Raw genomic sequence first — 27,632 nt, 5'->3', positions numbered from 1 at the left:
AAAGGTCAGACCAATATTCTTTTGCAAAAAAAGTCAGTCTTATTCTAAAAAGGTCAGCCTTTTTTTTATTTTTTGCTTAAAAGCTCAGAGATCTTCTCCTAAAAAGGTGAGATCTCTTCTTTTGCTGATCTTCTAATAAGGTCAGAGATCTTCTAATAAGGTCAGAGATCTTCTAATAAGCTCAAAGATCTTCTAATAAGGTCAGAGATCTTCTAATAAGCTCAGAGATCTTCTCCTAAAAAGGTGAGATCTCTTCTTTTGATGAAAAGGTCAGAGATCTTCTTATGAGGTCAGAATTCTTGTTTTGTGGAAAAAATCTGAAATATTCTCCTTAAAAGGTCAGACTTATTTTTCTTTTGCTGAGAAGTCAAAACTCTTCTTTTGCTAGAAATTTATCTAGAAATATATTTCTCCTGAAAAACTCAGTGCTTTTTTTTCGCTTCCTCAAAACTATGATCTTGACCAAGAAGAATCGTAGCTAGATTGCGTCGAGCAGATGTGAAAGACCTGGGCTGAAAATACTGAAGTACAAATTTTAAAAAAAAATTGTTTAGGCGTTTTCTATCCCTCAGCTAGTGCCGACTTTGCAGCCTAAAAGTCTAAGTGAGTACGAAATAAGGCGAAAGTCAAACGTTATTTGCTCAAATAAAGTCTTTTGAGAGCAATCGTAATTTTTGTTTGGGGACTGGGGCGGGGGGGGGGGGGAGAGAAGAAATGGAAGGTACAGATAAGCACCTTGGAAGAAAGGATTTTATAATTTCGTTTAAAAGATAATTTGATCAGGTGTTAGTTTCAATTAGAGGAAAGAAAGGAGGTTTACTTGGGTTTTTTTTTTTTATCCTCCAACAGATTTTATTGCACCTTGCACCTTTACCAAATATTTTGACTAAATAACATGTAACTCTTTTTCTCCTAATTAACGATTTCATTGTTGATTTGACCCCATAAAATTAAATTAATTTTTGGTTTATAAACTTGTATGTGTGTGTTTATATAAAAAGAGCATACATTTTCTTATAATTCTATACCAAATGTAATGTTTTCTGAACACAAACAAAAATTTTTGTAAAGTTTAATCATAACAGGGTAGTATTTCCAAATGTGATAAATGAAAAATTCTGTCAGAACGTGGAAAAATAATTACGGAGATAAAAAGAGTTAAAATGCCAGAAGTAGGCATACCTTTGTATAAGGAGAATTTAGGCTTTCCTTCAGTCGAGAAGCGACTATGGATCATCACATGGAAATGAGATGAATGCCTGGGCATTAGCTGTAGTCGGAATGATGTCGCCCACATATCAGTTCCCTCATTTCCACACAGCCGATATATCCAGAGGAGCCTCAAGTACCAATACAGTTTAGGATCAGCGGCGTTGCAGGCTCTGCCAGGGTGTAACACCGAGTGCTGCAAACTGCCAAAGGATTGCCAGCTTCTGATTTTCCCTCATGGTTAATTCCTGAAGCCTTTCACATGATTGGGTACAGATACAAGACAGGAGAAGTTTGAATTCAAGAGTTTTCCTATCTCCTGGGTGGGTAGCCAGCCAAAGCTAACGAGCCCCTTCTGCTGTTAATGAAAACAGTTCAGCCGGACTCAATATCTGAGCCACACGCAAAGGCTAGGTGCTGTATTGAGACGCATTTTATCAGGAAGCATTTTATCGGTAATGGAGTGCTTATATCCATTACTACTTCCGGCGATGACAACCTTGCGGAACCTGAGGAGCAGTTCCTATACACAATTATTGATTTAAATATTGTAGCATTATAGATGGCAGGCATACTGGCAAGTGTATATTGTTTGACCTTTATGACATATGTGGACTAATTATTAGTGACTACTAATTTGGGTGTGTGGTTGTTTATATATGCGTAGGTGTAACGTTATCAACTGGTAAAACTACGATCTATTTAAAGGTTTGTAGTTTATTAACAAAGTTAGTTACTACGCAATGCTAAACAATGAGTTTGAAATTTTTATTGTGTTGTTGTTTGTACGGTGACAAAAAGAAATCACCAAAATTACACTTTTATTACAAATAGGTTTTACATTTTAGAGATAAATTTTATTTTGTATTTACTTCTCCAAGTCTTAGTCCGATGTATAACCTCGGTATTAATCTTTAACCTTAACCAGATAGTTATGACATCTGTTCATTGCACATTTATTTCAAAGTCTAAATAGCTTAAATCAATGATGCCCAAAGTACGGCCCGCGGGCCAGATCCGGCCCGCGATGTAGTTCCATCCGGCCCGCCGAAACGTCGGCACAAAAAGTAGAAAATCCTCCCCTCTTAAAAGAAGTTGTAAATGTATCTTTACCTTCGTTAGGGCCCTCACTTTTTTCTGTGATGGATTGATACCATGACCTTTAACAAGTGTGCGATTATGAGTATGAAATGGGACTCTGAATGTAGAATCTACCAGGAAAAGTGAATGGATCTTTTTTTCGAGGAACACGATAATAAGCCAACATATTTGTTTTGTAAAGAAAGTCTAGCTGTTTCAAAAACAACAACAAATACAGCGGCATTCTAAAAGAAATATGAAGGCCTTCTTGGTTTGAGCCACGTCTAAAAGATAGGTTAAACTACGCCTACAGATTGGAGGACCTATGAGAATATTTACCGAAAAGAGACAAGAAAATAAGTAGGTGGTAAAGGTAGCTAAAATGTTACTCACATTTTAAGTAGAGAAATGAAACCCATTTTAACTTTTAAGACTCGTAAAAATGATAGACTTTAACTATCCCATTAATTAATGTAAGTACTAAATCCAATAGTTTCAGGTGAATTTCGGTTTCATTTTTCGTACCTTTTTGTTGATGTGGCCCGCGACACGCGTTTCGAAAGTCAAATTGGCCCGCAGGTCGAATAAGGTTGAGCATCACTGCCTTAAATAATCCATCCTACCAAATAAATCACATGGAGGCGTGGCTAGGGATGATGTCAGCTGGTGCGGTAAAAGTTTGCTGCCAACAAACATAGTCAAATTTAATTTAATTGAAGTCAAAAAAATGCAAGTGTATAAGAATAAACGTGAATAAAAGAACAGTGGAATAGCCGCGAAGAGATATAGGAATTTAAGTTTATTACTATTTGTTGTCAAGTAACTCAACTATAGTTTCATTACTTCTTTCATTATAAATGTCGTCATCAATATTAATAGTTTTCAAACCATGACCCGTGGGCCACAACTGAGTTATTGAGCCCCATCGAAACATTTTACAAATCTTATATTAACTCACCCCGTCTGTCTGTCTGTCTGTCTTACTATTTGATTTTTTAACACTTTTTTTTCTCCCACTTCCCATTATCGGATCAAGTTGAAGTTTCACACAATTATTCGTAATCGATGATAAATCAATGAACCTCATCACCAATCGTAAACAAGCAATATTTCGCCACGTGGTTCTCTATATCTTCTCTACAAATTACGCAATCCATAAAGGCTGTCACGAGATACGTAATTTTCATTTTTTTTAATCAATATTATCACGTGGCTAAATGTTTGTTTACGATTGGTGAATAAGGTCCATTGAACGAATTATTCAATTATCTAATCAAGTAGAGACAATTAATTAATTTTGTTTCATAACTAAAATGCGGCTTTCCTTTACTCAATATAAGCTTTGCTTGTTCTCTATTGCTTATAGTGCTTAATAAAGTCTTAGAGGTTTGGTTTCATTGGAATCGACGACATTTTTATGATGTTGCGATCGTGTCACGTGTCACGTGTTTCAATAACGTATGCGACCTCGAAGTGGATAGAAAAGCTGGACATCACTGGATTATATACATTTATTTTTTTTAGGATTTCAAAAGAGACTTTGTTAAAAAGCTTTTCTCACAACCATCTAGGATAACGTCTAGGATAATATCGAGGATAATGTCTTGGATAACATCTAGGATAATATCAAGGATAACATCTAGGATAACATCTAGGATAAAATCTAGCATAATATCAAGGATAACATATAGGATAACGTCTAGGATAACATCTAGGATAACATCTAGAATAATATCAAAGACGACATCTAGGATAACGTCTAGGGTAACATCTAGGATAACAAAGAGGGAGGTGTGAGAGGGAGGGAGGGAGCTAGGAAAACGTTGTGCAAGATGCTCAAAGGAGGCGAGGTGGCTGGGCGGTAAAGCGCTTGGCTTCCGAACCGGTAGACCCGAGTTCGAATCCTGGTAATTTCGGGATCTTTGGGCGTCTCTGAGTCCACCTAGCTCTACTGGCTACCTGACATTAGTTGGTGAAGACTAAAGCGGTTGGTTGTTGCGCTGGCCACATGACACCCTCGTAAACCGTAGGCCACAGAAAGACCTTTAATTCATCTGCCATAAAGAACAGAAGGTCTGAAAGGGGAACTTTACTTTTTTTCTTTAAGATGCCAATAAGTTCTTAGTCCTCCACTACCTGCAGAGCAGAAGTTGCCAGAAGGTGATAATTTCGAGTCTTCCCAGGTAGTTGTTTTTTTCTTCTGTATGTCGAGGGTATCACCGTATCAGAGGCTCTTTGTTGGAGTCGCTCTAGTAAAAGTTCAAAAGCCTCATCCGAATCGTTTAAAAAACAGAATAAATAAAAATAAATAAAAATAAGGAGTTTCAAAGTTACGCCATTCGCTCTCTACCTCATTCTAAGTTTCTAAGCTGGAATGTTTTTAAATTGTACATTTCTGAAATCTCTGTGAGAGTAACATCTAGAGAATTTGTTTCGTTTCTATTAAGTCTGAAACAATTTTTAAAAAACTTTCAAGTTCCTGCAGACGGCTGTAATCTCTTTGAGAGTTCTCTCCCTTGGCACTACATGCAACCTGCCTGAAACTCCTTTTGAAAGAAGAAAAAAAAGCGAGCGAGAGAAACTAAGAGGAGATGACAGGGCGAGGAGAGAGCGAGAGAAAGAGAGAGGGAGAAACGATTCCGAGCGGGTACTGGATTGGAGGGAAAAACAAGGAAAAAAATGAAAGGGGGGGGGAGTGGCTATTAAGGAGCAGAAATATCTGATAACTGCTTTCTTTGAAGTTCTTTTAAGCGGGTGAGAGGCTCTCAAATAATAGATGAGTGCTTTTTGAAAAAGTTTCTTGTGTAGTAGAAGTTTCAAAGGCATGGAGTTGGATGTTAGAAGAAAGTTTGACGTCTGCTATGGCAATGATCGAGCTGGGTTTTTCTTTTCTTGAGCATTCAGAGCAGCATAAGATCTGGGTTTCTTTTTTTTTTATTTCAAACTTAGTTCTTTAATTTTATTTTACAAACGAAAACGAAATGAAGGTTTCATGTTGAGGGAGAGAGTGTGTAGCTATGAGTGTGTGTGTGTAAGACTGTATTAGAGTGAGAGTAATTGTGAAAGAATATGCATGTGTGTGTGTGTGAGAGAGAGAGAGACAGTGTGAAGGAAAGAAAATATATGTGCGTGTATGTTTGTTGGAGAAAGACTTATTCTGTGAGAGATATTGTGTGTTCGTGAAATAGTTTGTGTGAGAGCTAAATTAAGTGAGTGGGAGACAAAGGGAAAATACGTGAGAGAGAAAGGAAGAGTACTTGAGAGAGAAAGGAAGAGTACTTGAGAGAGAAAGAAAGAGTACTTGAGAGAGAAAGAAAGAGTACTTGAGAGAGAAAGAAAGAGTACTTGAGAGAGAAAGGAAGAGTACTTGAGAGAGAAAGGGAGAGTACTTGAGAGAGAGAGGGAGAGTATGTGAGAGAGAAAGGGAGAGTATGTGAGAGAGAAAGGAAGAGTACTTGAGAGAGAAAGGGAGAGTATGTGAGAGAGAAAGGAAGAGTACTTAAGAGAGAAATGAAAAGTACTTGAGAGAGAAAGGAAGAGTACTTGAGAGAGAAATGGGGAGTACTTGAGAGAGAAATGGGGAGTACGTGAGAGTGAAATGAAGAGAGTGAAATGAAGAGTACGTGAGAGAGAGAAGGGAAGAGTACGTGAGAGAGAGAAGGGAAGAGTACGTGAGAGAGAGAAAGGAAGAGTACTTGAGAGAGAATGGGAGAGTACGTGAGAGACTATGCGAGAGACAGAGATACTTTATGCACTTGTGAGAGAGTTTGTGTGTGTATGTGTTTAGAGACTAGTAATGTGTGCGAAAGTGACAATTTGTGCGTTTTTCTGAGTGAAAATGTCTGTGTGTGTATATAAGAGAGAAATATATATTTTTATATACAGAGAGAGAGAGAGCACTTTACTTTTAGAAAGAGATTGTTGAACAAGGGAGTGTATAAGGAATAAGGGACTATGATAGTTTCTATTGAGACCCCCCAGTTTCGAAGCCTAGTTCTTGACTACTAAGCCACCATGCCCCAACTAGAGTTATTATATGTGTTTATTATGCGATTCAAGTTTGTAATAAAATATTCATTTGTTTTTAAAATAGATAAAGTTAGTTTAATACCACTTCACGAATCTCCGGCATACCTCTGGATATTGCGTTGCCAGGGTTACGTGTAGCACTACGAGAAGCAGACGCTTGTAATCACTGGATAATACCAGCTCCACCTTTATTAGCTATAATACTTGGCAGAGGTGAGGGGTGGGAGTGTATTGTGTAATCAAAAAAACAACAACTGTATTAACAGCACCAGCAGCAATTACAAGACCAACCAAATGTCGAATTATGTTCATATGTACATCTGTCAAAGTTTATTAGGAAATAAAGATAGTTACTACATCGTGCAGGACGGCAGGGGGATAACGCGGAGGAGGGCGACGATCATTAAAGCTGACACCATCCAAAATCAATTGACATATTACAAGTGAAAGGCGATAAGACGTGGGCGCGTTAGCCTTTGGTTACATAGACAGGGCCGGATTTACCTATGTGCAACACCAAAAGCTAGAGCTTAGCCACGTTCCGCCTCCAGAAATATTTAACACTGATACATAATATCTGGACTTATAAGAGGTCCCGTAACTCAAATAGCTAAGTGCCATTTCAGCCTGAATACGGCACCGTTAGAAGAATAGAAACAGCTTTTTTCTTCTGTTGTTCTGGTCTCTCACCTCTCTCTAAGAGCCGCCCCTGATTCAATGTCTGTTACAATATGGCTGTTAAAGATCAAGGAACAACACGAGCTCCACCTGTAAAAACTCCGAGCTTGTAGCGCATAATTAAGATGTAAGCGTAATTATCCTTGTCGCGAACATTTAGCGGTATGCCTGATGTCGTGTGGCCCACCAGTCAGGACCCACCCTTAGACCTCGCCACGGCGACGGACCGAGTAGGAAGTGTCATGAAAAATAAAATGGCAGTTGTATGTTACACTAGAAAGTAGAACAGCTCTCTTTATATATGGAAACGTATCTTGAACTATCTTCAACTTATCTATCAAATACTTCCATTGTTCGTCTTATTTCACTGTCCACACTTGTAAATACGTGGTCCACAAATGTACTTAATAAGGCCCTCGATTGTACTTAAAATATATACCATTGTACTTGTATAACTTACCAATGTTACCATGCTCAAAAAACATTTACCATTGTACTTGTATAACTTACCAATGTTACCATGCTCAAAAAACATTTACCATTGTACTTGTATAACTTACCAATGTTACCATGCTCAAAAAACATTTATCATTATACTTGTATAACTTACCAATGTTACCATGCTCAAAAAACATTTACCATTGTACTTGTATAACTTACCAATGTTACCATGCTCAAAAAACATTTATCATTGTACTTGTATAACTTACCAATGTTACCATGCTCAAAAAACATTTATCATTGTACTTGTATAACTTACCAATGTTACCATGCTCAAAAAACATTTATCATTGTACTTGTATAACTTACCAATGTTACCATGCTCAAAAAACATTTATCATTGTACTTGTATAACTTACCAATGTTACCATGCTCAAAAAATTTACTTTTATTTATTTTCTTGCATCAGTGGAAAAACAATACAAAAGTCTCAATGAAGTACATTCTCAGATGATCATTCTGTCGCATTTAATAAATAAATCTATTTCGAACCCCTTCAACCCAAACGCTAACTTTTGACCTTCGTACAGTACATATTTAGGCATATCTCTATATAACTATCGTACCGTAAAACCAAATAGCTACTTGCTAAACCAAAAATTCGCGTCTATTTTTCAATTTCATACCAACGTTCTGCCTACATTAACGCAAATCTACCATTATAAAAAGAAAATAAAAATATTTTTATTGTCCTTTTATTTAGGCAGTAATGTACCAAAAAGCACCTTGAAATAAAAAAAAAAATTGTCCCGCAAATGAGACCGCAAGGTGGCGCGTAGTCGCGAGAGTTGAACGCAGTTTATGGCTTCGACATCTTAAGACGCTACGAGGAGGCCGCGGGCGCCTGAACAGGGCGTCATGCGTCGCTTGTTGCTTGTAAGTCACTGGGAAGAACGGACTAAGAAAAACGAAAACAAAAAAGGGAGGGGGTGGGGAGAAATGCCAAATAGTGACAAAAAAATATTTTGTGGGAAAAATGTCGAATTAAATTTAGCCTTATGATAAAATAATTTTGTTTCCCAATAATTAAATCTAGATCTAGATCTACATCGTTCTAGACAGTTCTTCCCAATTTTGTGACGGATTTATTTTTACACATCTGAACGCATCATATTTGTAAAAGTAAAGTTCCTCTTGCAGACCTTGCGATCTATGGGGCAGATGATGTGAAGGTGATCTGTTTCTGTGGCCCACGGTTAACGAGGGTGTCATGTGGCCAGCACAACGACCAACCGCCTTTACTTTTCCCCAACTAATGTCAGGTACCCACTAGAGCTGGGTGGACTCAGAGGCGCCCGAAAATAAAAAACAGTCTTCACCAGGATTCGAATCCGGAACCCTCGGTTCAGAAGCAAAGGCTTTACCACTCAGCCACCGCGCCTCCATCATGTTTGTACATTTGGGAACACTTGAACTATTAATTCTCGTATATGTGTTAATTTTTACAATTCAAGTCACTCTTTCATGGAGGGTGGACGCTTATCTCAAAATTGGCTCTAACGATTTTCCTAAGAATTTAACAGTAGGTGTTTATAGCTGAGAAAAAATTTACTAGCACGTTGGCCACATGGGGAAAACTCTAGTTCGACCGTTAAGATTTTTCAATCTAAAAACTAAATAAATCTTAATTTGGCTGGAGACAAAATCTAGGTCTAGATCCGATATCGATTTTTGAAAGGACTATCGCGTTCGACAATTTACTGATTCTCAAGAACTTAATAAATAAATGTTCTGGAAAATTTATTGCATCGTCTTCTAAGTCTAGATGCTTATCATTTGAATAGTAAAAGGTGTACTGGATCTATACATTCGCCTAACCAGGATTCTTTCTCGAGGAGAAAGGGAGAAGAGGGCGGAGTAAAAAAAAATCTTTTATTTCTAACATTCATCCATTTTTAAGAGTAAAACAAACAAACAATCGCTCAATCAGTTGGTAAAGGAGGAATTATCTTTAAAAAAATATATTTAAAATGTTTTTCTTGTTTAATAATAAGTCTGGACTTTGTATGATAAGTCTGGGCTTTGTATGGCAAGTCTGGGCGTTGTATGATAAGTCTGGGCGTTGTATGATAAGTCTGGACTTTGTATGATAAGTCTGGGCTTTGTATAAGTCTGGGCTTTGTATGATAAGTCTGTGCTTTGTATGATAAGTCTGGGCTTTGTACGATAAGTCTGGGCTTTATAATAATGTCGTTTTCACTTGATTAATATCAAATTTGTATGCAAAACAGCAAATACAACAGAATTTGTTTAAAAAAAACAACAACAACAAAAAAACACAAAGAAATCCTTGGCTCTCCACTTGTCAGCATGTCGCGCCATCTTAGGAGGCGCGTCCAATGTCTTAAGAAACGCTGCTTTAGCCTTACAGTCATTCGGTCTCTGTGCCCTAGCCTTACAGTCATTCGGTCTCTGTGCCCTAGCCTTACAGTCATTCGGTCTCTGTGCCTTAGCCTTAAAGTCATTTGGTCTCTCTGCCCTAGCCTTACAGTCATTCGGTCTCTCTGCTCTAGCCTTACAGTCATTCGGTCTCTGTGCCTTAGCCTTACAGTCATTCGGTCTCTGTGCCTTAGCCTTACAGTCATTCGGTCTCTGTGCCCTAGCCTTACAGTCATTTGGTCTCTGTGCCCTAGCCTTACAGTCATTCGGTCTCTGTGCCTTAGCCTTAAAGTCATTTGGTCTCTCTGCCCTAGCCTTACAGTCATTCGGTCTCTCCCAACTTCATCGTTAACTGCCCGCCTCTTCAGTACTGGATCTGCTCTAACCGACTTTTTATCTTACTTTTCAGATATCCGCGAGGCGGCCTTCGTGTACGCCAGCACAGCGGCAGGGGTGGTGTACGCTGTGACCAACGCCTGTAGCACGGGGCTCCTACACCAGTGCACCTGCGACCACAGCGTCAGGGACAGGAGCACGGACGGGGAGTGGGAGTGGGGAGGCTGCGGAGACAACGTGGAGTACGGCTACCGGAAGTCCAGGGAGTTCATGGATGCCCGGAAGAGGAAGCAGAGGGGCGACTTCACGGCAATGATTCAGCTCCATAACAACGAGGCTGGCCGTTTGGTGAGGAAATACGCCTTCATTTTGGAATTAGTTGATACTAGACATACATTAATATACAGTTAGATAGGAATTAGTTGATACTAGACATATATTAATATAGTTAGATAGGAATTAGTTGATACTAGATATATATTAATATAGTTAGATAGGAATTAGTTGATACTAGACATATATTAATATACAGTTAGATAGGAATTAGTTGATTTTAGACATACATTAATATACAGTTAGATAGGAATTAGTTGATACTAGACATATATTAATATACAGTTAGATAGGAATTAGTTGATACTAGACATACATTAATATACAGTTAGATAGGAATTAGTTGATACTAGACATATATTAATATAGTTAGATAGGAATTAGTTGATACTAGACATATATTAATATACAGTTAGATAGGAATTAGTTGATACTAGACATTTATTAATATACAGTTAGATAGGAATTAGTTGATACTAGACATTTATTAATATACAGTAAGATAGGAATTAGTTGATACTAGACATTTATTAATATACAGTAAGATAGGAATTAGTTGATACTAGACATACATTAATATACAGTTAGATAGGAATTAGTTGATACTAGAATAACATTAATATACAGTTAGATAGGAATTAGTTGATACTAGACATACATTAATATACAGTTAGATAGGAATTAGTTGATGCTAGAGATAAAGTGATAGATGTGTAGTTAGGAAATAGCTTGTCATTTAAAATGTGTAGTTAGGAAATAGCTTGTCATTTAAAATGTGTAGTTAGGAAATAGCTTGTCATTTAAAATGTGTAGTTAGGAAATAGCTTGTCATTTAAAATGTGTAGTTAGGAAATAGCTTGTCATTTAAAATGTGTAGTTAGGAAATAGCTTGTCATTTATAATGTGTAGGTATTTTCTAGCGAAAAACTTTTTAAAGGCGAAAAAATGTCTTAGTAATTTTTTTTAAATTCTAAATTACGTTATAACGGATCCAGAAATTATTAAGTAATAGGGGAGAGGGGAGTGTAAAAGTGCTAGGCCGAGGGTATAGAGATCGAATCTGCGTAGTGACTGACTGGCCTTTTTATCTCTCGGATTCTTATGAAATCCGTGAGTACCTGACATATATTGGGGAAAGTAAAGGTCGTTGGTCGATGTGCTGTTTACATGACACCTCTGAGTACCTGACATGGGTTGGGGATATTAAAGGCTGTTGGTCTATGTGCTGTTTACATGACACCTCTGAGTACCTGACAAAGACTGGGGAGAGTAAAGGTCGTTGGTCGATGTGCTGGTCACATGACACCCTCATTTACTGTCAGCCTTTAAAAAGATGAGTTTTACATCATCTACCCCCCCCCCCCTTTTTCCAAAAATCGCAATGTGGGCTAGGGAGATAGATATACAGACAGACAGATAAATAGATAGATTATAGGTATAGATACATTATATGTATGTTTCAATATATCACTGCTAATGGACAATTCTATCTGTCTTTAAAGCACTATACAATATTCGTTATAACTATATGAACTGGCTACTCGGTATAAATTGCAATGGAGGCTTAACATTAATTCAAGCTTTGTTAACACATTTAAATAAGTTAACTGACATTAGTAGTCTATAGATTTGTTAAGAATGCCATTTACTTCTTGTCTACCCAGGCTGTTAAAAACTACATGAGGAAGGAGTGCAAATGTCATGGGCTCTCTGGCTCGTGCGCCCTCAAGACTTGCTGGAGGAAAATGCCGCCCTTCAGGGACGTGGGCAACAGGCTCAAGGAGAGGTTCGACGGGGCCATCAAGGTCATTATCTCAAACGACGGGAACAGCATCATCCCGGACGGCAAGGACTTGAAGTCCCCGTCCAAACTTGACCTAGTCTATTCCGACACGTCCCCGGATTTTTGCAAGAAAAACAAAAAGCTGGGGTCGCTAGGCACAAAGGGGCGGGAGTGCGACCCGGAATCCCCCGGGGTCGGCGGATGCGACCTACTGTGCTGCAACAGGGGGTACAGCAAAGAGCAGGTGACTGTGATGGAGTACTGCAAATGTCGGTTTCACTGGTGCTGTGAGGTCATCTGCGATACGTGTGAGGTCACTAAAATTTTGAATCGATGTAAATAACAAAATGGCTATCTGTCAAAAAGTGTACATATCTTTAACATTTATTTGTTGGTGTAGGCATGACATGGCTTACGCTGTTACCATGACTAATACAGTGCCGATGTGCCATATCACTTTTTACATATATAATCAAACATTGCGAGATGCAGTTTCGCCATATATATAACAACCACAAAAATTGAGCTCATCATATGAACAAAAAAACTAACAGAATTAAAGAGGTAACTATTCTGCCACGATTGGATAATATTTCACTGCATTGTTACATTATCATTTTGCTTTATGCTTCACAAATTTAGTTCCTGATATATGGATAGTATATATACGCTATATATAAACATTTTCTGAAATACAAATGACGTTGGAAAATGAAATTTGTTTATTTCACTGCATTGTTTAAACAGCGGTCAGTTATTATTCTTTAGAAACACTTTAAACCGATCGACGGACATTGGCTCGTTCCCAGGACATAAAGTAAGAATAACAGAGAAAATACGAATGCAATTACATTTGATGTAAGTCGCAATTTGTCTTACTGAAATAGTGTGTTTACGACAACCTGAGTAATTGGCAAGGACATCACCTGTGTTTACGACAACCTGGAGTATTTGACAAGTACATCGCTAGAATGTTTACGACAACCTGGAGTATTTGACAATCACATCACTAGTGTGTTCACGTCAACCTGGAGTATTTGACAATCACATCACTAGTGTGTTCACGTCAACCTGGAGTATTTGACAATCACATCACTAGTGTGTTCACGTCAACCTGGAGTATTTGACAATCACATCACTAGTGTGTTCACGTCAACCTGGAGTATTTGACAATCACATCACTAGTGTGTTCACGTCAACCTGGAGTATTTGACAATCACATCACTAGTGTGTTCACGTCAACCTGGAATATTTGACAATCACATCACTAGTGTGTTCACGTCAACCTGGAGTATTTGACAATCACATCACTAGTGTGTTTACGACAACCTGGAGGTAATAATGGCATCACCAGGAATCGACGCATTGAAAAGTCAGTGGCTTAAATGTTGTCGGAAATCTTTTGACATTTACCTTTAACTCGTCAATATAAAGTCGTATATATATGTATATATATATGGGCATTTACATAAAAGTCAATACAGGCGTATGATATTGGACATATGTATGTTTATATGTTCGTGATGGCTCAATAAGACATTGAAGGTCCTCGAGAAGGACAACTCACTATGTCTATTACAATTATCAGTTGTGGGAGTTTGATCACATAACCCTGTATACTTTGATATTTAACCACATGCTGTTATGTACTAGTGTTGTTATTGTATTTTGGATTTATTGACGGAATAATTATAACATGCACAGCTACAGATGATTGCAGTTTTCTGAATGCTGCTAAATTTATCAACAAACCTATAAACTTTGTAAATATTTTTTTCAGCTAAAATTTCTTTATTTTCATTTTATTGAAATTAAGCTAATCAAAAATTACAAAATCGTAAATATTGCTCTTTGAAATTTGTTTCCTGTTTGCGAAGTTCAGGTCTTAGAGATACATCCTCAGTAGAAATAATTCAGAATTCAAAATGTCTTAGAAACATTCTAAAAATGAAACTATTCAAAAGACAGAAATCATAGACACAATTTCAAATACTTAATGAATTCAGACGTCATAAAGAAGTCATCAAAAGTATGTAGATCTAGTCAGAGGTTCGATGTTAAAAATGGCTGCATGGTCGCGCGGTATCGTTCGGTTGTCTCGATGGTCCCGGGTTCATACCCTGCCCGCTGCCATCCCCCATCATCCTGAGGGAGGTTTGGACTAGGAAGGAGCTTCCAAAACATGTCAAACATTTTTTTTTTTTCAAAAGCCATCGAAAGTACTACAGTGAAACAGAAGATATCCTTAGGATTTAAAGTATTCTGTTAACAACACTCAACTTTTTACTCAACATGTCCATTTTTCTAGAGCACAATGTCATGTTTGATTGAATGCACTGTGTTGATTGCCCTAGAGACGTAGTGAAGGGATTTGAACGAGTTTTGAAATTACAATTTAAACGTTTTCTCTTTTTAAATGTTCATTTTTTAAATAACTGAAACAGAGTTCTGAGAATCAAAAGTGAAGAAAAAAAAAGCAATACCTTATAAATTGTGTTTTTGCTAGATCGCCTTTAATTTACTAGTCTAGGTCTTGATTTTTAATAGTTTATTTTATAGTTTTTTTTCAGAATATATATATATATATATATATATATATATATATGTATATGTATGTATGTATGTATTTAGATGTCAAACACATACATGCCATTGTAAATAATATGAAATATTTTTTTTTAATTCCCGTTTCTTTCTACAGACTAAATCACTGCATGTTCAATTTTTTGTGGCTATTATTGGTTCGAGGTTATAAAAACAATGTACGAATTTCTGCTCTGTGGATTTCAAGTAGTTGTTTGTTTTTTTAAATACATTTTTTCTTCTCTACTAGCCTAAGTACAGACTGTACAGTAGTTTATTTATATTTGTCTAACATTCTTTAGATCACGATTTAAGGTTTTCTTGTACAATGATAGAATACATCGACTCTATTTATTATTATTTTTTTAAATTGCAGAACCAATCATGCAAACTGTTTGCACCATTATTACATCTGTGAATTTTGTGAAACAAAAACAACAACAACAAATAAGCACAATTATTTGGTAGCACTTTGAATTCAAAATAAAAGCTGAGACGCCAGTTTTCTTTTCACAAAAAAACGCACTATTGTCAGCAAAACGGCATAATTGTCAGCGAAACGGCATAATTGTCAGCGAAACGGCATAATTGTCAGCGAAACGGCATAATTGTCAGCGAAACGGCATAATTGTCAGCGAAACGGCATAATCGTCAGCGAAACGGCATAATTGTCAGCGAAACGGCATAATTGTCAGCCGCGTGACGTCAAATGAAACTGTTCGTCATCCATGTTCAATGTTCTCCAGATTCTTCCCAGGGAGAGACTCCAATCCGAAAGAAAAGAGTCTCATTGAAAGGTGTCATCAATCAACAAGCAGAAAATAGTTTTAAGAAAACAATGCTTATAATGAGATTTAAGCGCTGACATATCCTTCAATGTTGCAAGCTTTATATCCCTATCTCTATATGAAACAAAATTAATTCATTACAACTAATTGATTCATGTGTTGTTATCGACAATGAATTATTGTGCGAAATTTCAACTTGGTCCGACAATGGGAAGTGGGACAACAACAAAAAAAGGTGTATAAGACTCCACCAGGGCAGACTGAGTGAGTACTTTGCAAAAACAGCTTGCCCTACTATGGAGTGGTGCTAAACAAATCTGAAACACCAACAAAACATGCCTGGTCAATTGTCCAACTTAAATGCGAGCCAGTGACCTAAGAAAAATGACCATTACTTTCGAATTGTCTTTATAACTTGTTTTGTGACTGTAGTCCTAATTATACATTTCTATATACCATCATCTGCCCTACAGATCGCTAGGTCTGAACGGGGTACTTTTATGTACATGTGTATTATTTTTAAATTATACGCACTGTAACAGATTATTTTTAACCTTGTACATTTATTGAATTATTGAACAGTTATAGTCTGTACAATATTGTAGTATTTATACTATTCTATACATGTCTGTGTGTGTCATTGTGACCCAATCACCTCAAGACGATTTGCCTCGAACGTGAGCACCGCCTGAGTCCGAAATTTGTGATAATCGTTTTGAGTTTTATACTTCGGACTTTTGAAAAAAAAAAGTTTTTTATTTTATTTATCATTTATTTGGACAAATTATTATTATTTTGAAAAGTCAAAACAAAATAATTTTTTTCTCTTAAGTTTTATTTCCCTTAACAAACGTTTGATTTATAGCGTAACTGAGACATTTGAATCGCATGAGCAGGTTTTACAATAATAAGAAACTGCGGCATGTCAACATTTCTACAAATTAATTTGTGAATTAAAATAGCTTCATTGTGTTTATTTATTTTTTTTTTTTGTAAAATATATAGAGCTTTAGTAAAGGCACATATATAAAGAGTTTAGAAATTGAATTTTTTGATTTTTAAAATTCTTTATTATTGAAATGTTTTGATCCATCCGTGAAAATACAGTAGGCTTAACCGTTATTTAAATGTAGGAATGACAGCCAGAAGGACTCTTAGCAAATATCCCGTTACTTAGGAAATATCCCAATAATTAACAAATGTCCCATAACTCCGCAATCAAAGTGAGATTTGGACACTTCAACTACACTAGCAGCCATAGTCATGAGACTGGGCTGTTAGGAAGCTTCATTACTTCAATAAGCTTCAACTCTACGAGATTTTAGTTCTGAAAAAATTAATTTCATTTGAAACGACGAAATCTCTCTGCAAGTTCGCATGTTTGGTTTATCACTATTATGTTTTATTTCAAATCAAGTAAGCTGAAGTTGTTTTTTTTTTTTTTGCCTTTTTCCATTCTCTTAATCTTTAATGCAATAGAACTTCAAGAACATTATTTCCTAGCGTTAAATTTAGAGAAACTCGTTATATTGACTTTTACAATATCTATAGTGTAGTCAATGTGATACCACGTTCTAATACTTTAATGAGTTTGGGGTTTAAGACACATTTTGACAAAAAAAAAGATAAAGTTATAGAGCTTTAAAAACAATAGATTTTGAGCACCATCTTACCAGCGGTGACCTACCTAAAGCTACATTTAGTTGAGTGAATTCTTTTTTTTTTTTTTTTTTTTCATTTTGTATATAAAGTGGTGGGGGCGGCCCAGGTATGTGTACATTAAGTCTTTTAAAAGATTACAATTTTGAACTTAATAGAAAAAGGTAAAAACATTTCTGGCTCCTCTCGCCCTTTCTCCACCCTCCCCAGCAAAAAACAAATGGAGATTACGTCCATACAATTTCTTCGAAGACACGCCACTATTTTGTTTTAACCATAGGAGTACACTGGACTTTGTGTTCAATTTTTTTATGCCCAGACGGAAATATTGATAATTTGTACGAGTCTGATCGATCATTAAAATCTGAAATAAACGGTTTACAATGTGTAAGCAGTATGGATTTTTTTTCTTCTTTTTTTTTTGTATTTGTTTCAATGTGCTTTGAAATAATTGTATTTTCTACATTGATTTACAATGTTTGAAACATAAGTGTGTGTAGCTGTAGCTTTCTTTATCTTCAAGTCATATTGCTATCCGTGGAATTGTGTACAGCACAATTAATTATTCTGTTGACGCTTTTGTTCATTGAAGTACTCAAGCATTTTAACTCTGCACCATCTATTGGTTTGCAAAGTGCGCTAACGGAAAACTCTGCACCATCTACTGGTTTGCAAAGTGCGCTAACGGAAAACTCTGCACCATCTATTGGTTTGCAAAGTGCGCTAACGGAAAACTCTGCACCATCTATTGGTTTGCAAAGTGCGCTAACGGAAAACTCTGCACCATCTATTGGTTTGCAAAGTGCACTAGGAGATATCCTTGATAGCTGGTTAGCAACTAGCGAGCTGATGTTTTTTTTTTTAATGGTCTGCTTGCTTCTGACACCAAATTTAATGGGGCTGTTATCATCAATTGTGTTCGAGCTTTGGTCAGTGACAGGCACATTGGTTTGATAAAGAAGGAGACGATGGGGGCGATGAAGCCAGACGGAGGGCCGCATGTTTGGAGGATGGTGTCACCGTGATCAACAGTCAGTCGTAGTCCAGTTTAGGGTCGGTCACTACCCAAGGGGGCGCCAACTTTGGGCGATTTGGGGAGAACTTCAACGCTGGGCCTGGGAGGCGCCAACTTTGGGCGATTTGGGGAGAACTTCAACGCCGGGCCTGGGAGGGGGGCGCGATGGCTGAGTGGTTAAGCGCTTGACCTCCGAACCTGGTGTCCTAGGTTCTAATCTCGGTGAAGACTGGGATTTTGTAATTCGGGATTTTTAGGGTGCCCCTGTGACCACCCAACTCTAATGTTTGGGAAAGTAAGGGCGGTTGGACGTTGTGCTATCCACAGGGAAGTACTCGAACTGCGTTTTAGCCAAAGAAACAGATGACCTTGTTATCATCACGAAATGTGTTTTAGAAAAGGTCCACCGATATCCAAGCATATTTTACGTAGGTTTAGTATCCAATTAGTTTTAAGACAAACATAACGTCTTAGTTCCATTAAAAAAATTTTTAAAATACTTGCACAACAATAAAAATATATTTTTAAAAAGTTTATTGACAAATAACATAAATAGTCATGTTGTAAATAAGGAAAAAAAAAACTCTCAAAGTTTATGTCTGGGTTTAAAAAAGAAAATATTGCAGACAACTTTGAATATTGATTGGTAGCTTTGAGTTTGTCAAAGTGCTAGACAGGGCTAAAAGGTCATCTTGATACTTCTGCCACGACTGCATCACCTCCAAAAATAACGCCCAAAAGATACAGTGTCGCGGAAGCTTCATGTATGTACTATAGGCAGTTGTTTCAAGGGGCAGGATATATCCCGCGGGCCGTGGTTTTGATGTCACTTTACTAGACCAACGTAAACCATTTTGCATTTTCCATAGTGCTCAAACTTTTTTAAAGAGGTCATGAATTTTTTTTTTAAAAGATGCCTTTTAAACGATGAAGAACAGCCCCCACGAACAAAGATCTGAAGTGATCTCATCTGTTCGGGAACTGGTTAGGTAGAGAGAACATTGGAAATCATAGTCGTTTCAGAATGGGAACCCTTATCCCCCTCCCTCCGCCCCTCCCAACTCTGGTGAAGACTAAACCAATTCATTTGTTTCTGTTCTACAAACTTCTTGTTGTTCTTCTTAGTTAAAGAAATGGCGGGACCCTGGGTAAAACAAAACATAAAATATAAAAAAGTATAATAATAATAACAATAAATAATTATAAAATAATAAATAAATAAAATAAAATAGCAATAAAATAACTATAAAAGTAACACGGACAACGGCTTCACTGTCTTTTCCTACACATTTTTTTTTGCTTTAAAAATGTAAAAAAAAATTATTTATGAATCAATAGTGGTTACACATATAGATCCATCCATTATAGAAGGAAATAGCAATGACATTTCAATACAAGGCACTTATTTGTGAACAAAATAGAGACAAAGATAGAAAAACTCGGACTACATGTTTTGAGTAACTAAGTTTTTGTAACTGATCAAATTTGTGAAAACAAAGCATGAACAAATGAAATAAATACAATTCAGATACTATTTTTTAGATGGGGTCAGACAATTCGCCTTATATAGATTAGGGCCATAGTTATACATAAACAAAAATATTTTAAAAATAAATCATAGTAATAATAATAATAATACATCGTAAAAGTAACGCCGAATTGATGAATGTTGAATGTGGAGTCTAGAATGACTTTTATATAACTTAACAAAATGTAAAAAAAAAAATAGTTTAATTGAATAATAATGAAAAACAGAAAATTATGAGAAATATTAAATCAACATTGCAAAGAAATTAATTTATCATATTTTTTTTACATGTATTCCTTAATACAAACAAAAAACAACAACAAAAAAACAACTAAAAAAAACAAAACAACGTTAATGTCAGCTGTACATTGATAGTGCAGAGTTATGTACTAAAGTATTTACAATGGGATTATATTTCAATCATACAGTCTTTAGAACATTATATATGAATAATTGTTCAGCAAGAGCAAGACGTCTATATGTATATATGAGGTATTATTATATAGGTAGGCTATAGTACAGAAACAAGAGTTCAACAGTTGTATAGGTAGTTGTCTTTCATTCAAACTAGTTCCTCGTAAAGTTTGCATTGACATGAAGATTTTCAGTATGGGGTATATTGTTTACTTATTCTTTAATTGCTTATATTTTAAATAGTAGTAATTTTTAAATGCCTGTGCTTCAGCTATAAAAATATCTACGCAAAAATATAATAATAATGCTTTCTACTATTCCGGAGAACCAGGTTGGAGTCAGGTGCGGACATTGTAGAAGCACTAATTACTCCTGTACAAGAAGAAATCAGAAAGAGAAGATGGGGCTGGATAGGGCACACGCAAATTGTCAACTAACATCACAAGGCAGGCATTGAAGTGGAACCCACTAGGCAAGAGAAAGAGAGGGCGACCTAGAGGCACCTGGCGACGCGAACTAGAGGCAGACATATTTAAGCTTGGATACACTATAAACAAGATGGAAATAATGGCCCAGGACAGGGGTCTACAGAGATCTATTGTTGGCTGCCAATACTCCAATAGCGTGACGGGCTGTAAGTAAGTAAGTAAGTAAGTAAGTAAGTACCATTCGACAGCTGCGCTGGGTCGGATATTTAACCCACGTAGGAGACAACCACATGCCAAAAGCGATCTTCTTTGGCGAGCTTAAAGGAGGATGGCGAAACAGAGTTGCCCACCGTAAGCAAAATAAAGATTAATTCAGGCGCCATTTTGCTCTCACTGACATGGAGGAAATACAGATGATCTCTGAAAGAGAAAGTTGGAGAGCCGTGGGATATATCTGAGACCGGAAGGAAAGCTCTTGCTGAAGTGATGCGCAGAAGAAAAGAAAACTTCAATAGACCCCCAGCGGACTACGGCTTTGTCTGCATAAGGTGTAGCAAAATATGTAGGTTTCAACTGGGGTTGCATAGTCATGTGACTGCACTCATCCATTATCTCTGCAACATCACTATAAACTGTAGGAAAAGAATATTTAATCTCCTAATGCATAGGCGTCCTGACGTATCTGCTGATGAGTAAGAAGACTTATGTAATCTAAATAGAATTTAGAATAGCCATTTTCAACGTAATTGATCTAGCAAAATATGTAGGTTTCAACTGGGGTTGCATAGTCATGTGACTGCACTCATCCATTATCTCTGCAACATCACTATAAACTGTAGGAAAAAGAATATTGAATCTCCTAATGCATAGGCGTCCTGACGTATCTGCTGATGAGTAAGAAGACTTATGTAATCTAAATAGAATTTAGAATAGCCATTTTCAACGTAATTGAATCTAGTAATTGCAATTTATTAGCCGAATATCTATTTCGTTTTCATAAGTTACTCAACCTTCTAACAAATTTTACAACAAAAATAAGTATAGTATGCTAGCTCAATCGTCTGCTGAAGACTTCCGGCCCGTAGGTCATATTGTCCTGGTTGGCGCTCTCCATATATCAAAGTTAATTTTATCAACAGAAGTAAAGAACGCCAAGAACGTTTGGAACCATCGCTGGGATCACAAAGACCTTCGCGATACCGATACTTTTGTTCATGCTCAAACGTTTGCGCGCAGTTACAAGTGGAAGTGGCAGTCTACAGCAGCCTTGGATGACGTGATACCTTGTTCAAGATTGGCGCGTCCTTAACCGAGACAAATATTTATCGAAGTCCTGAACCTGATCAGCATCGTCAAAACATTTGGTCAGTTTAGACCAATAGCTCGTTGCCACGTCACATGTCTGTACGACGTGGCGACGAGCTATTGGTTTAGACTGCCCACAGGTTGCGACGTTGCAAGTCAGTGCTCAGGCCTTCTATAACGAATGGTCTCGCCTTAACTGTAAGATACTTTTTGCCTTCTACTAGAACAGTGTTTCCCAAACTGTGTTACGCGGAACCCTGGTGTTCCTCGAGGCCTGAATAGATGTTCCACGAACTACTGGAATAATTAACTAGCAGGCCACCACGTGAATTAATCTCTCTAAAAAAAAAAAAAAGCAAAGTGTTCCGCTAAATACTCAGATTGTGCGAAGTGTTCCGTTAAGGAAAACGTCTGGGAAACACTGGGCCAGAACATCCATTCTACAATCACAACCACAAACGTTTCAATAAAAATAATACAAAGAACAACGTACATAAAAATATACAGATAATATCACCCTATCAAATGTATAGTTAATAAATAGCTTGAACACGTGTCACTATATACAAGCAAGTAGAGAATGCCATTACGTACAGGATTATGTACAGGAGGTAAAACAAAATCAAAACAGGATTACACATTCGTACTCTAGTGGACATTTCATTTCATCCTTTTGCTACCATTGACGTTCCAAACAGGCGCTACTATTAGAAATATATCTAGTAAGTCTGAATGCCAAAGTTTGTGTCGAAAGCTTTTCATGAGATGAACTGTGTCTACCAATGGATAAATAAGATCCATTAAAGTATTCCATTTTAGTGATGTTATTCAAGGAGTTTCATTGATTCGCGGAAATTAAGTAGGCCTACAGCTATGGGGCATGTGGCGTCAAGTTGTTATATAGTCATCATGGGCGCCTACAGCCCATACTATAATGACGTAATGGCATTGGAGAGGCACTGTCTTCTGGTGGAGGCAAAGGTTTAATTCGACCCACTTATTATATTACCATACGTATACGCCAACCTTGTTAGGCTTATTGTTTAAAAGGGTGCTAGTTGTCCGTCACAACGTCACACTTCTGTAACAAACTAGACAAGTTATCAATCAGCGAAAATCAATGGTCATTATCAGAAGTATGTTGCAATGCTATTAACGAATCATACACATGTACAAAATGGAGTCAGATTTTAGTCTATTGTCTGTTATATTATTCGCAATTCAATTTATTTTATATAGTAATTTATCTTTTCTTTTATGTGGTCTCCATGGTAACTAAGTATAATTATTTTTCTTGTTTCAGACACAAATCATCACTTATGTCCCCTAGTCATATAGGTCTGAGAGAAGGATGAATATACTCACAAACTCTCAAACAGAATTAAGTATGTAGCCCCAGTTACTCACACAAAGGATTGCGTGTTCATTACTTTCAGAAACTATTTACACAGAAAGTCGGAAAATAAAATACATAAATAGAAAATAACTTCAGAAAATGAATTCGACCCGCAAGAGGCGAAAGCCACGCAAAACGGACAAGGCAATAAATATTTATGAATGTAAATAATAAATGGCTACATGGCTATTTCTAAGATGAGGCAGGGCTGAGGGTCGTAGGAGTAGAAACGTTACTTCTTGTTAGACAATATTCAGCAGACCCGCACCTTGTGTCAAGACAACTCAGATCACTTTGTCAGTCGTATTATTAGAGTCAGTCTAACATGACCCCAGAGCCCAGTAATCCAATCAAAGGATGTGAAAATTGTCTTACATAAATATATAATTACAATATGATTTTTCTGTTCATTATTTTTTTTTTCCACTTTATGTGTTTTCATCCGTTTCTTTAAAATGTTAAGTATAAAAACACTGAATCCAAAGGAACTCACAAAAAGGCAATATAGGATAAGATGCCTTTAAATACGCTTAAAAATTGTATGGTGCTCCGTAAGAATAATTTTTTTTTCTATATGCTTACATGCTCAAAAACTGTTATGGTGCTCTGCAAAAGTCATATTTTCGTTTTTTGTTTCCTATTGTTTTTTTTTTTTTTAGTTTTTGATTTATGGTCAAATCTAGGTCTATAGTTCATGAAGGCACTTCAGTGTCTTTGACTTTATGCCAATGTTAAAACACTCCTCACAAGCACATGTGACGTGTTTTGTTGACAGTACACACTTTGCATATGACGTCGCAGCACCAGTGGAACTGACACTGGCATCGCTCACGTGCCACGTACTCCTCCGTCCTGTAGCCACGCCCACAGCACATGAGGTCACAACCATCGATGCCAATGGATGTTCCGTTGCATTCACGACCCTGGGGATAAATAATAAAACACAGACACACTAAGAAACAGATATATATCAAAGCATTTCTTTTTGTTTTCTTTAAGTATAACACTTATAGATATAATGTCTGCACAATAAACAAGCAGAATATAAAATATACTTTTTTTTTACAAGCAAAGATAATATAAGGGAATAACCACACAATTACTTCTATAGCTCTCAATTATGTAAGAACCATCTCCATTTTTCTTTATAAATCAAAATTAATAAATTATTACTTATTGATTAGCTGATTGGTTAATTTTTTTGATTGATTCATGTGTTGTCATAGACAATGAATTATTCTATTATTGTGCTAAGTTTCAACTTGATCAGAGGATTTGAAGAAGGAGGAATAACAGACAGAGTGAGTTGATATAAGCTTTGCAAAAATACTGAAATTGACTCTGCAAAGTTGTCTGGGATTGTTAAAAACGGAGGTTTAATTGATGAGAAATAAGTGCAAATCATGGTTCCTCCATAACACTTAGGTTGTTTTCTTGCCGCTAGAGTCGAGTCACTAGAGCCTATTATGAGCTACTAAATTGGTTCACTTTATACTCGCTTTAAAAAAAAAATAGGGCATGCAAAAAGTTAGTTGAATGTGTCAAGCGGGCAATATCCTGCGTGTAACGCGGTGCAAACCAACCACTCAGAACTTCTGTCCCAAAGTGCTTACTTAAATAGCAGAGGCTCTGTTTCGTTTGGACTAAACACGTTCTTTTTTGTTTGCATTTATGCTGACAGAGACAAGCGAATGGGAAATGTATGTATGGATGGAACATTCAATTAAAAAATAATAACAATCATTACTTTTATACCACATTTAACAATGTTTGTAATTCTGAATTAAGCTCACAGCCAGTAATTTGTATATATACACCAAAAGTGATACAGATTTATTCTTACCGTTGTCCCGTTATGACCAAGTCCCTGGTCCTTCTCACAGAAACTCGGAGAGTCCTCGAAATACACGAGATCCCTTTTCCCCGGATGCTTATGGTTGGGGTTGGCGGGAGTAAAGCTGAGCTTGCGCTTTTTGCTGCCACGCCCATTTCCGGAATTTTCTGAAAGAAAAGAACATGAAACACGTCACTACAAACTATAAAGGCAAATCATTCATTTATACTTCCCCGCCACCGTACACAGCAAGTTTGGTAGGAAAAACATAACAAATGACAGAACAGTAAATCATACAAACTACAACGAAAATTAATCTTGAAGTATGGAAAACAAATGTCGTAATGTTTGATGTTTATAGTTTAATATAGTTTTAAAAAAATAATGGACAATTAAAACACTTAGAAATTACTGTAACATAAAGCTAATATGCAGTGTAAGGGTTAGTATGACTCCTTTGTTTAGATCTTAAAGACACAAATGATACTTAGAAATGGTGGAATCGGATTGCATTTAGATCACCATGGCAACGGAACAAGCATACACACCTTCTTCCGCCTTTAAGCCGTCATTACCTATATAAAAAAATAAAGCAAACAAAAAAGAAAAAAAAACACTGTTTTTTTGTGTGTGTAAGTTGAGATTTAAGTAAAAGATGAGGGGAAAAAAAATAAAAGAAAATTTTACTTTAATTTGATGTTTTTACTTTTAAAATGTATATTTTCATTAAATAGATAATGTGATTGCAAATATGTGTTTTGATTAAATAAATAGCAGATATAACAGTAAGGCAAAGAGATATGTAAAAAATACAAAGTTAAAGTCACATGATACCCTTACACTGCTAAAAGCTATTTGTGTTTTGAATGATTACAACTGCTACTATTTCTAGAGTACGTAAAAGTAGGATGAAAAAAAAATTGATAAGAAAAAATAATAATAAAAAAGGTACTAATTGATAAATATTTTTTATATAATAATTAAAAATGTATTGACAAAATCAGGAATCGGTGACCCCCCCCCAGCGAGATCAATCTTCACAGAAGGCCTGAACACTGACCTACAACGTCACAACCTGTGAGCAGTGTAGACCAATAGCTTGTTGACACGTCACAGGCCTGTAGGACCTAAATGGCACTTCATGAAGATTAAAGATTTTTTTTTAAGGTTACGTTTGATTTTTGGAAAGAAAAAAAAAAGGGGGGGAAGAAACAATTTCTAGGTGTTTTTACTAGCGACATACAATCTTCGTAAAGAGTTACAAAGTAAACTTTTTATTTTTTTATTTTTCGTTATTTTATCCACCTCAAATTGAAAAGCATCGATAGAATACGGAAGGGGCGTGTTATATAATTGACTCCCTTTTTTTTAAAATACAGTTTCAACAACTCACCTGGTAAAATTCTAGTCGCCCCGTCGAAGCGATCTTTCAGCGAATTGCCAACTTCCCGAAATGATGTCAGTGACATCCAGCATGTCTTGACAGCACAGCTACCTGACATGCCATGACACTTGCAGTCTCGTCTCAGGCCTGACGATACGTGCTGTAAGATAAAGATGTAGATGACATTGAATGAACATCATCGATCTCTAACAGCAGGAAATGAATACAAACTACATTCACAATGTTTCAATATCAAACTTTCAGACGCATGCATCCATTTATATATATAGCAATACAAAGGATATAATAAGTGTTGGCCTCCTTCAGTCGTAGAACGACTATGGTTCATCTCGCACACTTCCTCATGTGGCTATGGAGCCCTATTTTGGAGAGACACTACCGTCCACGAGAATAGCAGATTAGGGTGGCTTTCGCTACGGTAGTAGAGGAGCTGGCCATTTTTCGCATTGTCCGTTTTTCTTCCAGAGTTGAGGCCCATGTTCTTTCACTGTCCATAGCTTTCTTGGTCACTGTCTCTCTCCATCTGGTGCGGTCTAGAGCTATGTCTTCCCAATGGTCAGTATTGATGTTCACTGATTTGAGGTCCCGTTTTATTACATCTATGTAACGTAGGTGGGGGCAACCACTTTTTCTTGAGCCAGTCTTCGAGTTGTCCGTAGAGAATGACTTTCGGGATGCGATTGTCCTCCATCCAGCGAGCATGTCCAAGCCAGCGCAAGCGGCGTTGTTTGAGGGCTGTAATGATGCTGGGAATACATGTTCGCGCAAGGATCTCAGAATGGCACACTTTTTCTTTCCATGTGATTTTCAAGATCCTACGGAGACATCGCAAATGGAATGAGTTCAATTTTCTCCCTTGCTTTGCGTAGGTGGTCCATGATTCACTGCCATACAGTAGTGTACTCATAACGCATGCCTTGTAGACTTCCATTATTAATATAATAAGTGG

General features: G+C 36.8%; 2 protein-coding genes across 8 annotated transcripts in view; one reads left to right on the top strand and one right to left on the bottom strand.

The window, feature by feature from the left end:
- LOC106057250 (protein Wnt-6-like) overlaps positions 1-15,047 on the top strand; it is a 79,221-nt gene extending 64,174 nt beyond the window's left edge. For all 3 annotated transcript variants that reach the window (XM_056014070.1, XM_056014071.1, XM_056014072.1), the window contains 2 exons: positions 10,286-10,560; positions 12,210-15,047. In XM_056014070.1, coding sequence (XP_055870045.1) covers positions 10,286-10,560; positions 12,210-12,671 — 737 coding nt within the window. In that variant the 3' untranslated portion in view covers positions 12,672-15,047. The remainder of the gene's footprint in view (positions 1-10,285; positions 10,561-12,209) is intronic.
- A 6,465-nt stretch (positions 15,048-21,512) lies between these two features.
- LOC106057252 (protein Wnt-1-like) overlaps positions 21,513-27,632 on the bottom strand; it is an 81,707-nt gene continuing 75,587 nt past the window's right edge. For 4 of the 5 annotated variants that reach the window (XM_056014575.1, XM_013214366.2, XM_013214367.2 and 1 more), the window contains exons 5-8: positions 26,672-26,822; positions 25,827-25,853; positions 25,288-25,445; positions 21,513-24,367 (exon numbers count right to left, since the gene is read on the bottom strand). In XM_056014575.1, coding sequence (XP_055870550.1) covers positions 24,188-24,367; positions 25,288-25,445; positions 25,827-25,853; positions 26,672-26,822 — 516 coding nt within the window. In that variant the 3' untranslated portion in view covers positions 21,513-24,187. The remainder of the gene's footprint in view (positions 24,368-25,287; positions 25,446-25,826; positions 25,854-26,671; positions 26,823-27,632) is intronic. The other variant, XM_013214369.2, reaches the window with a different exon arrangement.

Source organism: Biomphalaria glabrata, chromosome 16 (genome assembly GCF_947242115.1).
Source record: "Biomphalaria glabrata chromosome 16, xgBioGlab47.1, whole genome shotgun sequence".
Taxonomy (NCBI): domain Eukaryota; kingdom Metazoa; phylum Mollusca; class Gastropoda; family Planorbidae; genus Biomphalaria; species Biomphalaria glabrata.
The sequence above is the reverse complement of the archived record's forward strand: the minus strand, read 5'-3'. Positions and strand labels throughout refer to the sequence as shown.